General features: G+C 35.4%; 2 protein-coding genes across 2 annotated transcripts; both read right to left on the bottom strand.

Moving 5' to 3' along the window:
* Nucleotides 1-6,745: 6,745 nt before the first annotated feature.
* On the bottom strand, nt 6,746-7,690 carry LOC131914204 (olfactory receptor 8B3-like). The gene has a single exon (XM_059266794.1). It carries the CDS (start codon nt 7,676-7,678, stop codon nt 6,746-6,748), a length of 933 nt encoding a protein of 310 aa, XP_059122777.1. The 5' UTR covers nt 7,679-7,690.
* A 7,309-nt stretch (nt 7,691-14,999) lies between these two features.
* Nucleotides 15,000-15,932, bottom strand: LOC131914203 (olfactory receptor 8B3-like). Its single transcript, XM_059266793.1, has one exon. It carries the CDS (start codon nt 15,930-15,932, stop codon nt 15,000-15,002), a length of 933 nt encoding a protein of 310 aa, XP_059122776.1.
* Between the last annotated feature and the right edge of the window lie 856 nt (nt 15,933-16,788).

Here is a 16,788-nt window from a genome sequence, read left to right as displayed (position 1 = left end):
TGTCTAATGTGTACAAAGTCCTGGGATCCATCCACAGAATAGTAAAGCAAAGGTAATTAATTTTTTAAAAAATAATTTAGGGAGATAATGCATGAATTCAAATTTTTTTAGAAAGTAATAAAGACTTGGGAATAGGCTTTTGGAATATTTACATTAAAACATAAATAGGCATAAAGGAAAAAGCAATAAATTTCTTTATGATAAGAAGATATTGGAAGATGGGAGTTTAATATTGGCTCAAACATGAAGAATATAAAATCACCAAAGAGATTAATGTCTTTAATTAAGTCATTAAGTAAATGTCTGGTTAAAATATTCAATCTCTAAGGAAGTAATGGTACATCATGGTCTAGCATATAAATGTAATCACCTCATTTCCTGCTTTTATTTATGTGATGTACTTGTTGGAAAGAGATTGAGAACCTTTTTATATGAAATGATTCCTCTGAAACTTTTTTGGAGTTTCACCAAGTGGCAAGTATAATAAAAGGAATACTGTTTATTTTCCTTCTGACATTTTTATGGCTAAGATAATAATATTATAAATTATGAGCAACAAACCAAAAGGCATTCTGGAATGAGATTTTTTTACAGCATCCTTTTAAGAATCAAAAGAACTAAAGGCTCAGAGCCCAATATTACCATTCTAGGATAACATGAGTAACAATGATTAGGTAACAGCAAGATTTTTTCTCTTAAATAAGGTAAGTTTTAAAATCTATTCCTGATAGTTTTTCTTTTTATTTAAGATATTGATTATCAGTAGTGTGTAAAATGACATATATGATAAATAACTGTTTTACATTTAAGTTGTATCCTGTACCAAACACAGTTATAACATCCTTAACTGTTGTAATCATGCTGAATTCAGTTTTCCAGATTTGTAATGTATAGTTGAATTTCCTTTCCATTTAGCCCATTCATCTGACTTTCACTACAAAGGAGCTAGTAGCCATTGTCCTACTCTCTTTCAGTTTACACAACTCTGTAGCTAAAGTTTTCCTGATCCCTTCAGGCTTCAGTGGTCCTACAGTCACTCAGACCCAAGGAAACACACAGAGGCTTGTATTAATTAAAACTGCTTGGCCATTAGCTCAGGCTTACTACTGACTAGCTCTTACACTTAAAGTCAGCCCATTTCTGTTAATCTGTATGTCACCACATGTTCCATGGCTTTACATGTACGCCATTACATGCTGCTCCCTGGAAGGCAAGCTGGTGTCTTCTGATTCAGCCTTTCTCTTCCCAGAACTCTCCTTGTTTGCTTATCCCACCTATACTTCCTGTCTGGTTACTGGCCAATCAACATTTTATTAAACCAGTGTACAAAAACATTATTCCATACCACAACTCTTTTAGATTGTACAAATATGGAAGATTATGGAAAATTTTTCATCAAGTGTGCTCAATTTTAGGTTTATATGTGACTTCAGGTTTAGTAGAATCTGAGGACCCTTGATGTACCCTTTTTCATGCTTTTGTTTACTCCTAAGATACAAGTACAGTTCCTGGAAAGATTATCAGTATGTCCAGAGAGTCAGCAGACACTCCATTGTGGTGTCTGACTTGATGATCTGCTTCTCCATGGACAGATATCATATTCCTTTATATTCATGAGGTTTCTCGAGATGCTGGCAGTAGCTTAAACACTCCTAGACCCTGGTTCTTTCATTTCTTTTTTGAGACAGAGTTCTTGATATTAACTTCACACAGTTCAAACTGTGGTCAGCACCAAGTTTTTAAAATTTCTAATAATATTAAGAGCAATCTGAAGGAATAAAGAGAAGAGAGTATAAGGAATTTTATCCTAGTCCATTCCATTTCACCCTTATCTCTAGTTAATTAATCATATAAATACAAAAGACCCCAAGCTCAGCAATGGACACAGCTATGGATATTTTCAGCTATATTTCTCTGAGATTCTAACACGGGGAAGCGATTGCCATTTCACTTCATGACAGTGTGAGATGAATTTACTAATACCAGGTTGTTCTTTGCAGACACCCCTCCTTGTATCTCAACTTGGTGAGAGAAGATATTATTGAAAGATCTGTGAGGTTCTCCTGAATCTCTACAGATTCTTAAAAGATGAATGTTTCTGGTGAATGGTTCTTTAGTAATTGAATTCATTCTCGTGGGCTTAACAGACCAGCCTGACCTCCAAATACCCCTCTTCTTCATTTTCCTAATAACATATATGATAACTACATTTGGAAATTTGGCTTTGATTATTTTAAGTCTGCATATTACCTGAAAGTAGAAGTGAAATTTTTCAAGGGAATAGAGGGACTGAACAAGAGAAGGAATAGTGAAGAAGGTAAGATAGAAAAGTACAGGGGAATGTGCTGCATGTATAGCAACATGTTCTTGCATGAAAATGTTCTAAGGTATCATAATATCGCATACAATGCTTATACACACTAAAAATTTGAAAGAATAATACTTTCTCAAAATGTGTTTGAATTTAAATATCAGGGCTTCAGAAATACTTTAAATTTGATGACTCACAGGAACTACTTCAAGTTCCCTATTTGTTTTAAAGAAAATTTTGTTTGTCAAATAGGATGCAATCATTATAAATGCCAAAGAACCTAGAAGTTGCCCTCTCCAGATACTAAGAGACTCAAGCTGGACTAGGCAATTTCCGTCAATCTCTACCAATCTTGTTTTCATTTTGCAGATGGAGACAAAATCTCCCAAGATTCCTATAGGTCCCCCACTAACTTACCTGCTGGACAACTAGAGCCAATTAGATATTCATACAATTAAGAAGAGAGCACTGGTTTTTTTCTCAACACATTCCTGGGTAAAGAACCCTCTAAAACTTAAGGAAAAGTGGTCCCAGAGCTTCAGTTCAGTGTAGATAGACTGAATGATGAAAACTAATGATTTTATAGTTCTTGTTCTATTATGGATTTTTCTTTTTTGGTGGTAAAAAAGTAGACAAAATTATATTCTGCCAGAGGCCACAAAAATATGCAGCAGATCACAACTGATATTCATAAGGTCAACCCACCAGATGAATAACTCTCTGATGGAGAAACCTTGTCAAGCAAGACTTATGAGGCCACTGCCTATGAATGACTGATTGGTCCTGTCTGTAATTTTCTTGTGTATTAGCACAATTCTCCATTAAAACAGCTATGAGACTCTTCCCACAACCTGTTGGTAGTGTGGTCTCCACTTATTGGACACAGTTATTTCTGTGAATTGAGAGAAGGATGAATTCTTCTTAGACTGTGTAATTTTGGTGAATAAAATATGCCTTCATAGTTAAGTCTTTGTTCCACAAAATGGTGAGAAACTTAGAAGTCTGTTTTATATCAATAGTTAGCTGACAAGAGAATTATATACAATTAGCTGATATAAAACCTCATAGCAAATTCAAACTAGACTCAATATCTATATGAATGGATCATAAGTTGAACCTCACAGATAATACGCAAGGACAGAGTTGAAGGTGTCTAAACTTTTGAGCCAAGATTTTTAGACAAAAAGCAACCTCAATTACAATGTCCTTCTCTCTTGCCAGGTCTGGCTGATAACACTGACCAGTGGCTAACTCCCTACACAAATTTCTTAGCAATCAACTCATTGCATGAATTTCTAACTTCAAGTTTTATGATACAAGATTCTAGATTCAGCTAACTATTTATCATTTAAGTCCTGAAATCTATGTGAATAACAGGAAAAGCAATTAGCCAACTAACCAAGTCCAGAGAGAAACAGCTTTATGCTCAGTTAAACCATGGGAAAATTTTAACAATTAGCTAGGGTTGTAAAGGATGATCTAACTTCTTAGCCTTGAATAAAGAGTTACAAGTTACCCTCCTTGTGATCTGCAGTTGCATGCAGGATGAAGAATACATTTTCAGGCTTGGAATGCTTTCAATGTCAGGAAAGTGCAGAGCACTTGACAGCATGCACCCATGCCCTTTGCATTACAGCCTGTACAGACTTGAGTTGCCATGGTTACTAACTTCCAGCCTCCTAGCCTGAGAAAAACTAATACTTTTACACTTTGTTAATCATGAAATGTTAGCCTATTGTTAGTTACACTTAAAAAACAAAGAGTAGTACATAGTTTTCTTATTTCTTCTCTGACTTCTTAATAGTTTAACCTTTTTCCTTTGTAACCCTTTATAGGCTATCTCCTTAAGGAGACAGCAGTACAGCTGAACCCTTTTTTTTCACAGTCACAGTATCAGCTGCACCACTAATCAAAAAGCTGATAATTTCATTTCGAGTGTGCTATCAGTATCCCTCTGCTCCTTATTGTTTGCTCAAGGAATGTAATGTGACTCCCAGATATAGCCTTTGTGACCTTTTTTCTAGTGCCTAAAGCTTTCTATTGAATGTGTATATAAGCTATGTAGAACAAAAAAACTGGTGAATTAGAGCTGGAAGAAAATAAAGCATATGACCCTCAGTACGTGTATGAGTCTTATTTCCTCAGATAGCTAAAAATTATTACTAATTTCTGCTACTTTGAGGAATTCTCTTTGCAGTCCTGGAGCAGTCCTGAGAGCTGGTCTCATAGGCTACAATAATATTATTCTATATTCAAAAGTGAAAGGATGAAATCCAATGTGAAGATCTATAGTTTCAAAATGCCTATTCTAACTCTATAGATGTTTATTGAAATGTAATATTCTACAATGAAACTTTTTTCTTAATTTTTAAAAAGATTTTGATAATAGATAGATAGATAGATAGATAGATAGATAGATAGATAGATAGATAGATAGGGAATATTTCAAATAAATCATCAGTTTGTAAATGTCTGGAGACTCTAACAAGTATTTTCAAAGTCAATTTTTCTCTATAAATATCAAAGCATAACCCCTTCAGGAAAGGCTAAGGCAATACTTTCACTTTGTAGACCTGGATCTTTTGGTGTTCCAACTATATCATGTAAGAAAGGATGGGTCTGGTAATACCTAGACTTCTCAGTTAACTCCACCATTCATTATCAGTGTCTGTCCTGCTTAAAATGATTTTTTAAGTACTTTAATCTCTTTTCTTACCCACTATCTTATGTGGTGGGTGGCAATAGAGCATTCTTTTGCCCATGTTCTTTTCTATCTATGAATGTACAAAGGCAAATTCACTTAAAAAGAGAGAATTAGCTTTTAGTTACACATTATTGAGATTTACAAACATATAGAAACATAATTCATAGTAAATAGAATACGATACAATAGGGAAATAATCAATGCAATGGTAACCCATAAAGAAAACTCTCAGTAAGTCTTAGGCAATCCAAAGCTCTTTCCAGGCAGATAGAGCTAATAGGTAACAGGATAAGTAAGGCTAATAAAATGCATTCAGAAAGAGAGAAATTTGTGAATCAAAAATTAAAAAGTGTACTAGATACAAGATGTGAGAGATATTATTTACTAAACACACTTTTCATTCAACAAATATATCATTTCATTGGAACAAGAGACAAGAGAGATGTTGAATACACTTATTGCTCTTGCAGAAGACTTGAGTCCAGTTCCATGAAACCAGATGGAAGTTTACAATCTTCAGTAATTCTAGTCCTGCACATCTAATGCCCTCCTTTGTCCTCTGTTGGCCTCTGCATGCCCATGGTGCACATAGACTCATAGAAGTATAGACACATACACATAAAAACATTTTAATAAAATGATAAATCAGAGAAAAAATAACAAACAATATTTTGCAATATGTATTCACGTTATATGTTTAATATATGTACAAATGAATTGTTAAGGAAAAATCCAGCAGGTTAATATTGGTTTCAGATGGATAAATGGATGATCTTTCTGAAGTGTAAGTCAAGGATTTAACGATGCTTATGCATCATTACAAAATGTCAAAATTTGTAATGAAGTGTAGAAAAATGAAACAACTACAAAATATTTACAGGGTATCTTTAAAATGTTTAAACTGTGGTTTCATAACATTTGATTTAGTATTTTTTTAGTTTTAAAGTGCTCTTCTTTTACTGTTTTAGTATCTTAAGGATTGTCATTTTAGCTCTTTTACCAAAGGAGTTATAATTAAATATCATATTCCATGAAAAACATTCTCATAACTTAGCTTACTCTCCAACTCTGCAAATTTTTCCTTGAAGTTTAAATTCCCCATTTCAGTCATCATTTCCAAATTCTCCTGACTCAAAAATATGTCTTCTATTTCAGAAAAAAAAAAATCTCAGCTTGACAAATTAACTAAGTGAGTTCCTTGCTGAAAGATGTTTAATTCATAGCATTTGTATATATGAATGGGCAAATTTAATTTACTATGGAAGCTTTCATTTCTGATTTGTAAAGGGGACATCCTCCAGTGGAAGACAGAATACCAAGATTAGAAGAAACACACTGTAACCACGTTTCAAAAGGCCATGTCAGGTGAGTCCCTCCACTTACTTGCCAGAATTCTAACCTAGCATTGTGAGATGTGGTCATTATCAGGCATTGATCTTTTGAAATAGGAGAAAAAAATGAAAGTGATCATATCATATTTTTAAATACACAAATTTCTCTGATAAAGTTTTTAAAGTACATGTGAAAGAAAATGATGAATTAATCACGCCAATGGTAAATAATGTAATTCAATATCTTTAAGAAGTAGAAATTCGTTATTGAAAGGGCATACAAATTTTTTTCACTCTATTACCAAAAAGAAAAATAAAGTAAGATAATGACCACACAAATGGAACTAATGAAACTGACCTTCCAAGTCCTGTAACTACATGACAAAAAACACTTTCAGATCAACACTTTCTCTTACTCAGTGTCTTTATCAAGGCAACTTTAACATCTTTGTTCTTCAAGCTGTATATTAATGGATTCAGCAGAGGAACTGTATTGGTATAAAAGACAGAAGAGATTTTACCTTCATCCATTGACATGGCAGAGGATGGTTTGAGGTACATAAATGCACCCGATCCAAAGAACAGAGAAACAGCAATTATGTGGGAACTGCAGGTGTTGAAGGCCTTGGACCTGCCCTCAGTAGAGCTGATATGGAAAATACTAGAGAGGATGAGACCATAAGAAATAAAGATGGTAAGGCTGGGCACAATGATGTTGATGCCCACAACAACAAAAACCTCCAGCTCATTGATGTAAGTGCTGGTGCAGGAGAGCTGGAGCAAAGGAAGAATATCACAGAAGTAGTGGTTGATGGTGTTGGCATCACAGAAGGTCAGTCTCAGCATGCATCCTGTGTGAGCCAGAGCACCAGAAAATGCTATCATGTATGAGCCAAACATAAGGATCAAACATAATTTAGGAGACATGACAATATTATACAAGAGTGGATTGCAGATGGCCACATAGCGATCATAGGCCATTGAGGTCAGCACATAACACTCAGAAATGGAGAAAAAGCTGAAAAAGAAAAGCTGGGTCATGCACCCTCTATAGGAAATAATGTTCTTCTCTAATATAAAGCTCATCAACATTTTGGGTGAAAACACAGAAGAATAACAGAGGTCAACAAAGGACAAGTTAAAGAGGAAAAAGTACATTGGAGTGTGAAGGTGAGAATTCAGTCCAATCAAGATGATCAAACCCAGATTTCCCAACACAGTGATCACATACATCACTAGAAACAGGATGAAGAGTGGGCACTGGAGATCAGGCTTCTCTGTTAATCCCACCAGGATGAATTCAGTCACTGAAGAACCGTTATCAGGACCCATTCTTCTTTAAAGTAATCTATGTGCACAGAAAGAGGAATCATGTTAAAGGAAAATGCAGCCATTCCCACAACAACCTTTCACAGAACATAGAGTATCACCAGCAGAATGTATTCCTTTAATTGTGGTGTTTCTCTTATCTATATTATTTTCATACACACACACAATATTATTTCATACTTGCTTTGATCGTATCCACCCTCCCCCAACTATTCACAGATCCAGCTTCCCTCATTACCTAGCCTACTTTATATTCTTTTTTATTAACCAGGCTAATTTCTGTTTCCCATATATTCTTGGGACTATGGCCTTTCACTGGGAGGATGGCTGACTTACCAGGGGCTACTGTTAGAGAAGACTGACCCTCTCTCTTCCAGCACCCTACAATTGCCAGTAGATCTTAGCTAAGTTTTCACCTTCTTACCCAACTCCTCTTTCTGTGCTAGTGTTGGTCTGGACAGGACTTGCACAGATCTTTTGTGCATGCTTTTACAACTACTGTAAGTTTGTATGTGTAGCTGCCATTCTGTGTCCACAAAACACTTTTTTCTTATATTCATCCATTCTCTGGCTCTTATACTATTTCTGCCCTCAATTGTCAACAAGATAAATAACAGAGTACAGTATCAAACCCATCCCACAAATGACTGTCAATACTTTTCTAGGAAAACATGACTCCTGAAAGGCAAAGGATAAGAAAGGAGAGAGCTGAATCAAGAGATAATCATCATCCTCATTGGTTTTTCCTTGTCTTGAATTTTCCCCTCATTGATGATATTGGAGTTATATACCTTGGAAACATGTGTTGATCTCCAATACAGGTTAGATTTTGATGAATTGAAATCAGTTCATTGTTCTAAAAAATCAGGAATGGTTTAGTTACTCCCAAGTCAGAGAAAAAGCTATAAGTGTAGAGTAATGAGGTTCTGTCCAAGGAGAAGGAACTACTTAATTCTTTGGCCTTCTCTAAGGTCTCCAATGTCTCTTCACAGTCTCCATGCCCCACTTTGAATGGACTATTATATTACTTTCACTTGAGTCTCAGTACTGCACATTATGGAAAATAGTAACTTTTATCTTAGATCTCTGGAATTTAGTCTAAAAGAAGACAATAATGTAAGTTGAATTCTGAAGTTCACATTTATTCCATAAAAAATATGGTGTTTCATCATTCTTTACTTACTTGGATGATCCTGGAAGAGCAACTATATCACAGATACATTTCTAGTATATATCTAGTCAGTATCTCCAAACTAAAAATCATAACTTGTTATCATAACTTACAACCATCTCAAGCAGCAGACCAAAATTTCTATCACATTTACCTTCCATAAGTGAGTTTTAATATGCAATTAATATTATTATGCACTTAGTTATAAACAAGGTAGTTGATGACTCAAACTTCTCAGGAGAGTAGTTTTATGTGTAATAGGAGAAAGGTGGTTTTCAGCTACATCTAGGACATTAATCTGTCATTATTTTCCTTAGAGACTTGATTTTTACTCAAGTTTTCCTTTCCGTTAGGAATTGGAAATCCCCCAGGGAAAATGAAAGATAAATTATTTCTAATTCATCAAGATGATTGAACAGGAAAGTACAGAATTCTACTTCATTAACACGGCAACTGAGCCACAATTATGAACTCACTCAATCTGTGGGGAATCCGTAAGGAATCTGAAAATTAGGCATGAGATCCCTGCATCCTGACCTGCTATGAAACCAGCCACACTGGATCTGGTAGGTAAAAACAAGCTACCCTCTTACCATGCACTGTTCTTGACACCACAACACAGAGTAAGAATGAAAACTTAACCCCTGGGAAATGAATGTAATGCACATACACATATCCAATGCCACGTTGTATTCATGGGTTATCCATACGATCATTTTCTATCTAGCCTGTCTCACAGGTCTTTCAGGGCAACACGGTATATACTCTGATCCCAAATGCCAGTGAGAAAGTGATGGTGGCTGAGACTGGCAGTCTGCATAGTTAACGCTCTTACTTAGGTCAATATAGGGATAAGAGTTCAAAACTCTCTCCTACTGGTTTCTTCCTACAGAAGAAAGGTTCATGGTACTTCCAATGCATCAAATCACGTTTGGATTAAGCGCAGATGTTTGGCTAACTATCTAGAATGCTAGGCTATGATGGAGTATTAATAGTAATTAAGATTCAGTAGCATGGTTTTCAGTTGCAGTAAGAATAGATATGTAGAAGTGGACTGGTAACCATCACAACTCCCACACAATGTGTGTCAAAGACATGAGATATCAAAACTCCTAGCCACACTACTCCCAAGCATCTCCCTAAGGTACAAGGAAGTATGTGATATGCCATAATGCAACTTATTTGGATACTGCTGTTCAGTTGATTTCAGACTCTGTTTTTATAAGAGCACTGACTGTGTCTGTCATATTCTGAACACCTGGTAGCCACCAGGGACAAAACAAAACAAGAGTGAATGTTACATTCAAGCCTATCAAAAATAGTTAATACCAATATTTTTCAAACTCTTCCCAAAAGTTGAAGAGAAGTGAAAACATCAAAATTAATATTATAAGCCCAATGTTACTAAAGTCAAACAAAAGGTCATCCCATGGACATCTTTTAAGTGTGTGTTTGTTTGTTTGTATATCTCAGCTAAGCATGTATAGGCTAATTTGGATATTGCTGTTTAAAAATATTGTTTTCCAACCTATGAATAAGGATGTGTTTCCTTATATTTATGTCTTATTAATTTCTTTTGGGAATGTTTGGTAGATTTTGTTCTTCAAAATGTCCTACTTTCTGTTGGGATGCATTAGTATATATGCTTATTTTCTTAATTTCCACTTTGTATTAATCATTGTCAGTATATGAAAATGCAATTGACATTTAAATGTTAATATTTATAATTTATTTAAATTATATTTTTGTATTCATTATAGGATTTTTGTTTAGTTCATTAGAACTTTGAACATAGAGGGCCACATCCTCTGTAAAGAGAAACCATTATTCTTCAAGTCATCTAATGTAATAATAGCTCTTGGTTTTTCTTGCCCAATGATTCTATCTCGAACTTTCAGTGATATACTGAATGAAAATTTCAAAAGGGTTGTCAGTGTATTGTTTATCCCAGAGTCAATGGTGAATGAGCTCTTGTCCTTGATCCTTATTTTACGTAATTTTCTCATTCTATTTTAAGATTTTTGTCATTTTGAGAATTACCACATTTTTATAGCACATTTCACTAATCAAATTTAAAGATGATTTAGATCAATTAATCATTTATTGTTAAACCATGCCACATCTCATGCTGTACTCAGTCAAAGAAATGTAAACTCCACTCCTATTCTACACAAATAAGACTAAGAACCAATTATTCTTTCTCATTTTTTTGTGTGTGTCTACATTGTGTGTGATCTATGTGCTTGTTCTATGTGTGTTTGTGAGGTATATACCTGGTGTGTGTGTGTGTGTGTGTGTGTGTGTGCGTGCGCGCGCGCCTGCGCACGTGCGCGTACACACATGCTTACACATGAGCACACAAACCTGTGTTTATACACAAGTGCATACAGACACACATTCAAATATGTATGTATGCATCCTATGAACTTGAATTAGAACTGCAACACCTCATTTGGATTCTGTAATTATATTATATAACAGCTATGATAATTGAGTAATCCTTTCCTAAATACCAACCCTAGCTGATATAGCCCAGTTATTAGGAAAGCTGTGGAAGCTACAGTGAAAGTAAGGGCTCCTGCAGGAAGATGGGGCCTGAGTAGGGATTGGGAGTACTTTGCTGGGGTCTGTCCAGAGCCTGAGCCTGGGGGTAAGCAAGGGTGGTCACAGAAGCAATGGCCAACAGGAAAAGAGGTAGGTGGCTTTCATGACCCAAAGGGCAGGTCATAGTGCCAGTGACAGCACACCCAGTTCCAGCTTTCTTAACTGGATTTTAGAGAAACACTGGAAGCCTCTAAAGATTATGCAGCCTACCTACATCACTCATACACTGGTCTACAACAGTAATTGACATCTGTATTTGCCAGTACAGTTAGAAGACTCCTTGAATAAATAGCTATCTGGAACTGAGAAAGGCCTGCCAAGTTCCTCCTCTGGAAATAAAAGAAACAAACACACTCAAAGATAAAAACTTAATGTGCTGGCAATGGTCCTCAGTAGTGCAGCACTTGCCAAGTCAGTCATGTGAATCCCTAAGTTCTATATCCAGCACTGTTAAACAATAACAGTGATAACAATAACACATACTTGATGGGATGGGAAGATGGCTAAGTGGTTACGGGCTCTTTCAGTTCCCATATAGGACATGAATTTGCTTCCCAATTCCCATCTCAGTTAACTCAATCATCTGTTACTCCTGCCTTATGGAATCTAGAGTTCTCTTCCAGACTCCATAGACATTTACACACACACACACACACACACAAACACACACACACACACACACACACACACACACACACACACACACGAAATTAAAAGTAAACATTTAAAAATAAATAAGTACTTGAAGAAGTTCATTAAGGAAAGACTTCATTGAGAGAGGAGCACAAGTTAACTGATGAAATGATAAAATACAGACTGAAAATGACATATGAAGCCAATGTTTGGACCTGGTATACAGATCTGCAGGGAATACATAATTATGTTTCTTTCCTATTGCATCTTTTTGTTCTATTCTATTAGATTATTTGTAATAGGGTAAATCTAATATACTTGATTATTTTTTTCCTTAAAATGTTATTGTTCATGTAACTGACATTCTAACTAAACTTTTATAACATTTTATTGTGAAATTTGTCATTAATATGATTGTATAAAGAATCCACAGTAGCACTTTTCCATAAAATAAACAATTTATAATGGTTATGTGTTGTTATAAACAGAGTATTTCCAACATGCCTGATCCTTTCATGTACTACTTTTTTTTATACGTCCTACTGATGATCAAACTGAGGAATTCACACATGTTAAGTAATTAATTTGCCACTAAGCTTTAATATAGCTTGCCTCATCTCTCTCCCTCTACCCTCTCTATCAATTTTGACTCTGAGACATGTTCTTGCTAAGTTGCTCTAGTGGGCCTAGTACTGATCTATAGTCTAGGAATGACTCAATTTTATCATCATTTTATCTCAGCTCCCTGAATAGCTGGGATAACCAGTCAGCTTCACCAGCCAATGGCTATGTATTCTTTCCTGATAGAAACTTAATCCATTTATACCCTATCCGTGTGATTGTGTTGAAATAATTTTCTGGGATTTACTTTATAGATCCAGAACTTAAGTGAGTCTTCAGTATCTCCATTCTTCCAAGGAAATGGCTAAGAAAAGCTGGAAAGGTATCAAATTGGTCCTGGAATGGTATCTGCCATGTCTGGAACTATCGTGGTACACATCACTGCACTGAAGAGAGAAGGAAGAGGAAGAGGTGAACCCAGTCAATTCTGCCAGATATTTGGACCACTGATGTTATTAACAAGGACCATTAATAAAAGACAAAGTCAGAAAATTCATTTTTAGAGTAACACTAAGTTTAAAAAAGTAAATAAATAAATAAAAGTCCACCAAAGACCAGTAGTTTTTTTCCTGACCAGTATTTCCAAGTTAAAAACCAAAAATTTATATAGGAACAAATAATAGGTCAGTGTGAATGGAAAAGTAAAATTCATGGATTTAGAAATGCCCAATACCTGAAATAGACAACACATCTCTTATAAAGCTAAGCACCTAAATACTGAGTTTAAGACTGGAAATGACAAAATGGCAAATTTTAATTCAAGTTATTTTTTAAAGCTACTATGGATTTTTAATGCTTCAAATTAGGGATTATAAAAATGATTGTCATCTTGCCAATTTAAAAAAATATATATCCAACTCTATTATTTTAAAAAGACAATTTCTTAATTTGTTCACCAAAGTTTAACCTTAAAAAAAAACTTCATCTGCTAGCTGTACCTTGATCATTCTGCAACTTAAATTCCATATGATAATTGTACATCAAAGCCAACACATTCAGGATTTGTCTTCAGGCTCCCTTTGAGTTTTACTTTGCTGTTTAGTAACTTGAGCCTTTCTCCTGTCAAGAGAAATATGGTCCTTACAATATTTCTAGGAATTTTCATAAAATATTAGAGCCATAGGGAGAGCTATTTTCCTGACTTTCCCAGACTAAAATCTATCTTCCTAGAGTCTCCAGGGCCACTTGCTCTCTTGGGCTGTCTTCACGCTGCTTGATTTCCTACAAATGCAGTCAATATCCATCTCCCAGTGTAAGAACCACCATTACCCAAAGATCTGCTTGTGTGCAGGCATTGGGGATAGTTAGTCTTATATGGTATTCAAAATCAGGAGAGAGATTATTTTTAAAATCCTCCTTCAAAATTCTCTGTAATCACAGATTCTCAATGCATAGGCCCCTTCATTCCTGATTTAAGCCCTATTGTTTTTTTTGGGGGGGGTTGTTTGTTTGTTTGTCCTCTCATCTATCTTGTTCTCCTGTATTACAGAACAAAGAAAACACTCAGATACATTTATTTATAATATTATGGATGAACTCAACTCACTACCCCAAAAGGTTATGTCTGCTCTTACAAAAAAAAAAAAAAATTCTCAACAAAATGAAAACTCTAACCATAGAGAAAAATGTACATATCACGCAGAAACAAACCATAATCAAATTAAAAAATGGAACTATTGCCACATACTTGTAATTCCTTCAATAAAAAAAATAACTTAAATTTAGACTACATATTGGTACTAACAGTCAACTTGAAATCAGGAAAACATAGGAAACTTTACACTTTAATCTATTGGATTATCAGTAAATCAATGGCCTCTCTGAGCATCAGTATCCATTATACAGTAAGTGAGTGCTATCAACCAGTACAAGCTGAAAGCAGAGGGTGCAGGTGTAAACTGTGATGTGTCTTACAGGTTTTATTGGACGCTGGTGGTTTAAGCAGTTATTTACGTTACAAGGGGGGATCTACAGGAAGGAGGCAAGGCGTTATTCAGACTTACATTCCAAAAGACACACTATGAACAAACCTGAAAAACCCACAACCGCTGACAAAAGATCAGACTTATGTCACTCAATTAAATTAACAAAAAATTCAAATTTTAAAATGATTCAGATTTCCTTTATTAGGATATGAAAGAAGTAAGAGTTGCATTAATCGAGGTACAATGTATTTATACTCCAAGGTATCATGTGGTAAATTTTAAACATTAAATTTAAAAACAGAACAATACCTAGGGAAAATGGGTTAAATACCATCCCATAAAGCATTTTAAGTAACTATAAAGTATCCACTCAAAATTTCCATCTGCTCAGAGTTTTTCTCAGGGCCCTTTTTACATCTTTGTTCCTCAAACTGTAGATTAAGGGATTCATCATGGGAACCACATTGGTATAAAAGACAGAAGAGGTTTTTCCTTGATCCATAGATGAAGAAGAAGATGGTTTGAGATACATGAATGCACCTGATCCAAAAAACAGAGAAACAGCAATTATGTGGGAACTGCAGGTGCTGAAGGCCTTGGACCTGCCCTCAGCAGAGTTTATATGGCAGATGCTGGAGACAATGAAACCATAAGAGATAAAGATGGTGATGCTGGGCACAATGATGTTGATGCCCACCACAATGAAAACCACAAGCTCGTTGACATAGGTGCTGGTGCAGGAGAGCTGCATCACAGGGAGGATGTCACAGAAGTAGTGGTTGATGGTATTTGCATCACAGAAGGTCAGTCTCAGCATGCATCCTGTGTGAGCCATGGCACCAGAAAATGCCATTGCATATGTACCAAGCATAAGGTTCAAACACAATTTAGGGGACATGGCAACAGTGTACAAGAGTGGATTACATATGGCCACATAGCGATCATAGGCCATTGATGTCAGGACATAACATTCAGAAATGACAAAGAAACAAAAGAAATAGAGCTGGGTCAAACATCCCATATAAGAAATGACATTCTTACTTAATATAAAGTTCATCAGCATTTTGGGCGTGAACACAGAAGAATAGCAGAAGTCTATGAAGGACAAATTAAAGAGGAAAAAGTACATTGGGGTGTGAAGGTGTGCATTTAGTACAATTAAAATTATCAAACACAAATTTCCCAATGCAGTAACGATATACATTGCTAAAAACACAAAGAACAGGGGTATTTGGAGATCAGGCTGATCTGTTAATCCTACCAGAATGAATTCGGTCACCAAAGAGACATTTGCAGAGATCATGTTTCTCTAAGAATCTGCAGACACAGGAAAAATGATCTCATTAGAAAATGATCCCCTCTTCCTATCATAGCTCTTTGATGTATGTGTGTTTGGAATCTATGAGACAAGACTGCCTGAATACATAAATTGTATGGAGCATAGCCAAATTATCTTACACAGAAAAAGACGGTGCTGAAAAATGTAAATGTAATTTCTAGAAAAAAATGATAAATGGGAAGAGATGAGAAGAGATGAAAAGAGAAACATTCTCTCTCATGCAATTTATTCTTTCACTAGAGTCCTCCCCACCTAAATAAATCTGGAGGACAAGGTCCTTGCCAATTAATGCTAACTATAGATACAGATTTATTTCTTGTACAGCTAGGGATCAGGCTAAGGGTGGTTTTTTTTCCTACTCAAAGTCACAGATAAAATCATGAACCTAGAAAAGTGTAAGTCCTGTCCATGGAGAGGTATCCTGCAACTTGGATGGCCACTACATCTCTTAACATTCTCCATAAACACTTTCTTGAATAATTTCACTTGAGTCCCTGGATTACACAAGATAGGGAAGAAATGACATGTTACAGTCCATTGTCTATTAAGGAGAATGTTCATATAGTCAGAAAATCAACGTATCAGCAAAAATTTAGAGATTCCTTACCTTTGCTCTTTAGTGTATGTAGAAGAGCAATTTTGGATTCCAAGATGTTTGATCCTTTGTTTCTAGTTGGAGACTACAGTAAAAACTTAATGCATGATATACTCTAGAAATACTTTTGAACTACAGGTGATAGTTTGTGATTAGATCTTTGAGTGTTCTGTTCCAACAGCAGAGGAAATAATTTTATTATGATCCTCACACTGCCACTAGATA

The sequence above is a fragment of the Peromyscus eremicus genome, chromosome 7 (genome assembly GCF_949786415.1).
Source record: "Peromyscus eremicus chromosome 7, PerEre_H2_v1, whole genome shotgun sequence".
NCBI classification, from domain to species: domain Eukaryota; kingdom Metazoa; phylum Chordata; class Mammalia; order Rodentia; family Cricetidae; genus Peromyscus; species Peromyscus eremicus.
The sequence above is the reverse complement of the archived record's forward strand: the minus strand, read 5'-3'. Positions and strand labels throughout refer to the sequence as shown.

Coding starts and splice junctions, on each gene's coding strand:
- LOC131914204 (XM_059266794.1), bottom strand. CDS start 7,678: ATGGGTCCTGATAACGGTTCTTCAGTGACTGAATTCATCCTGGTGGGA.
- LOC131914203 (XM_059266793.1), bottom strand. CDS start 15,932: ATGATCTCTGCAAATGTCTCTTTGGTGACCGAATTCATTCTGGTAGGA.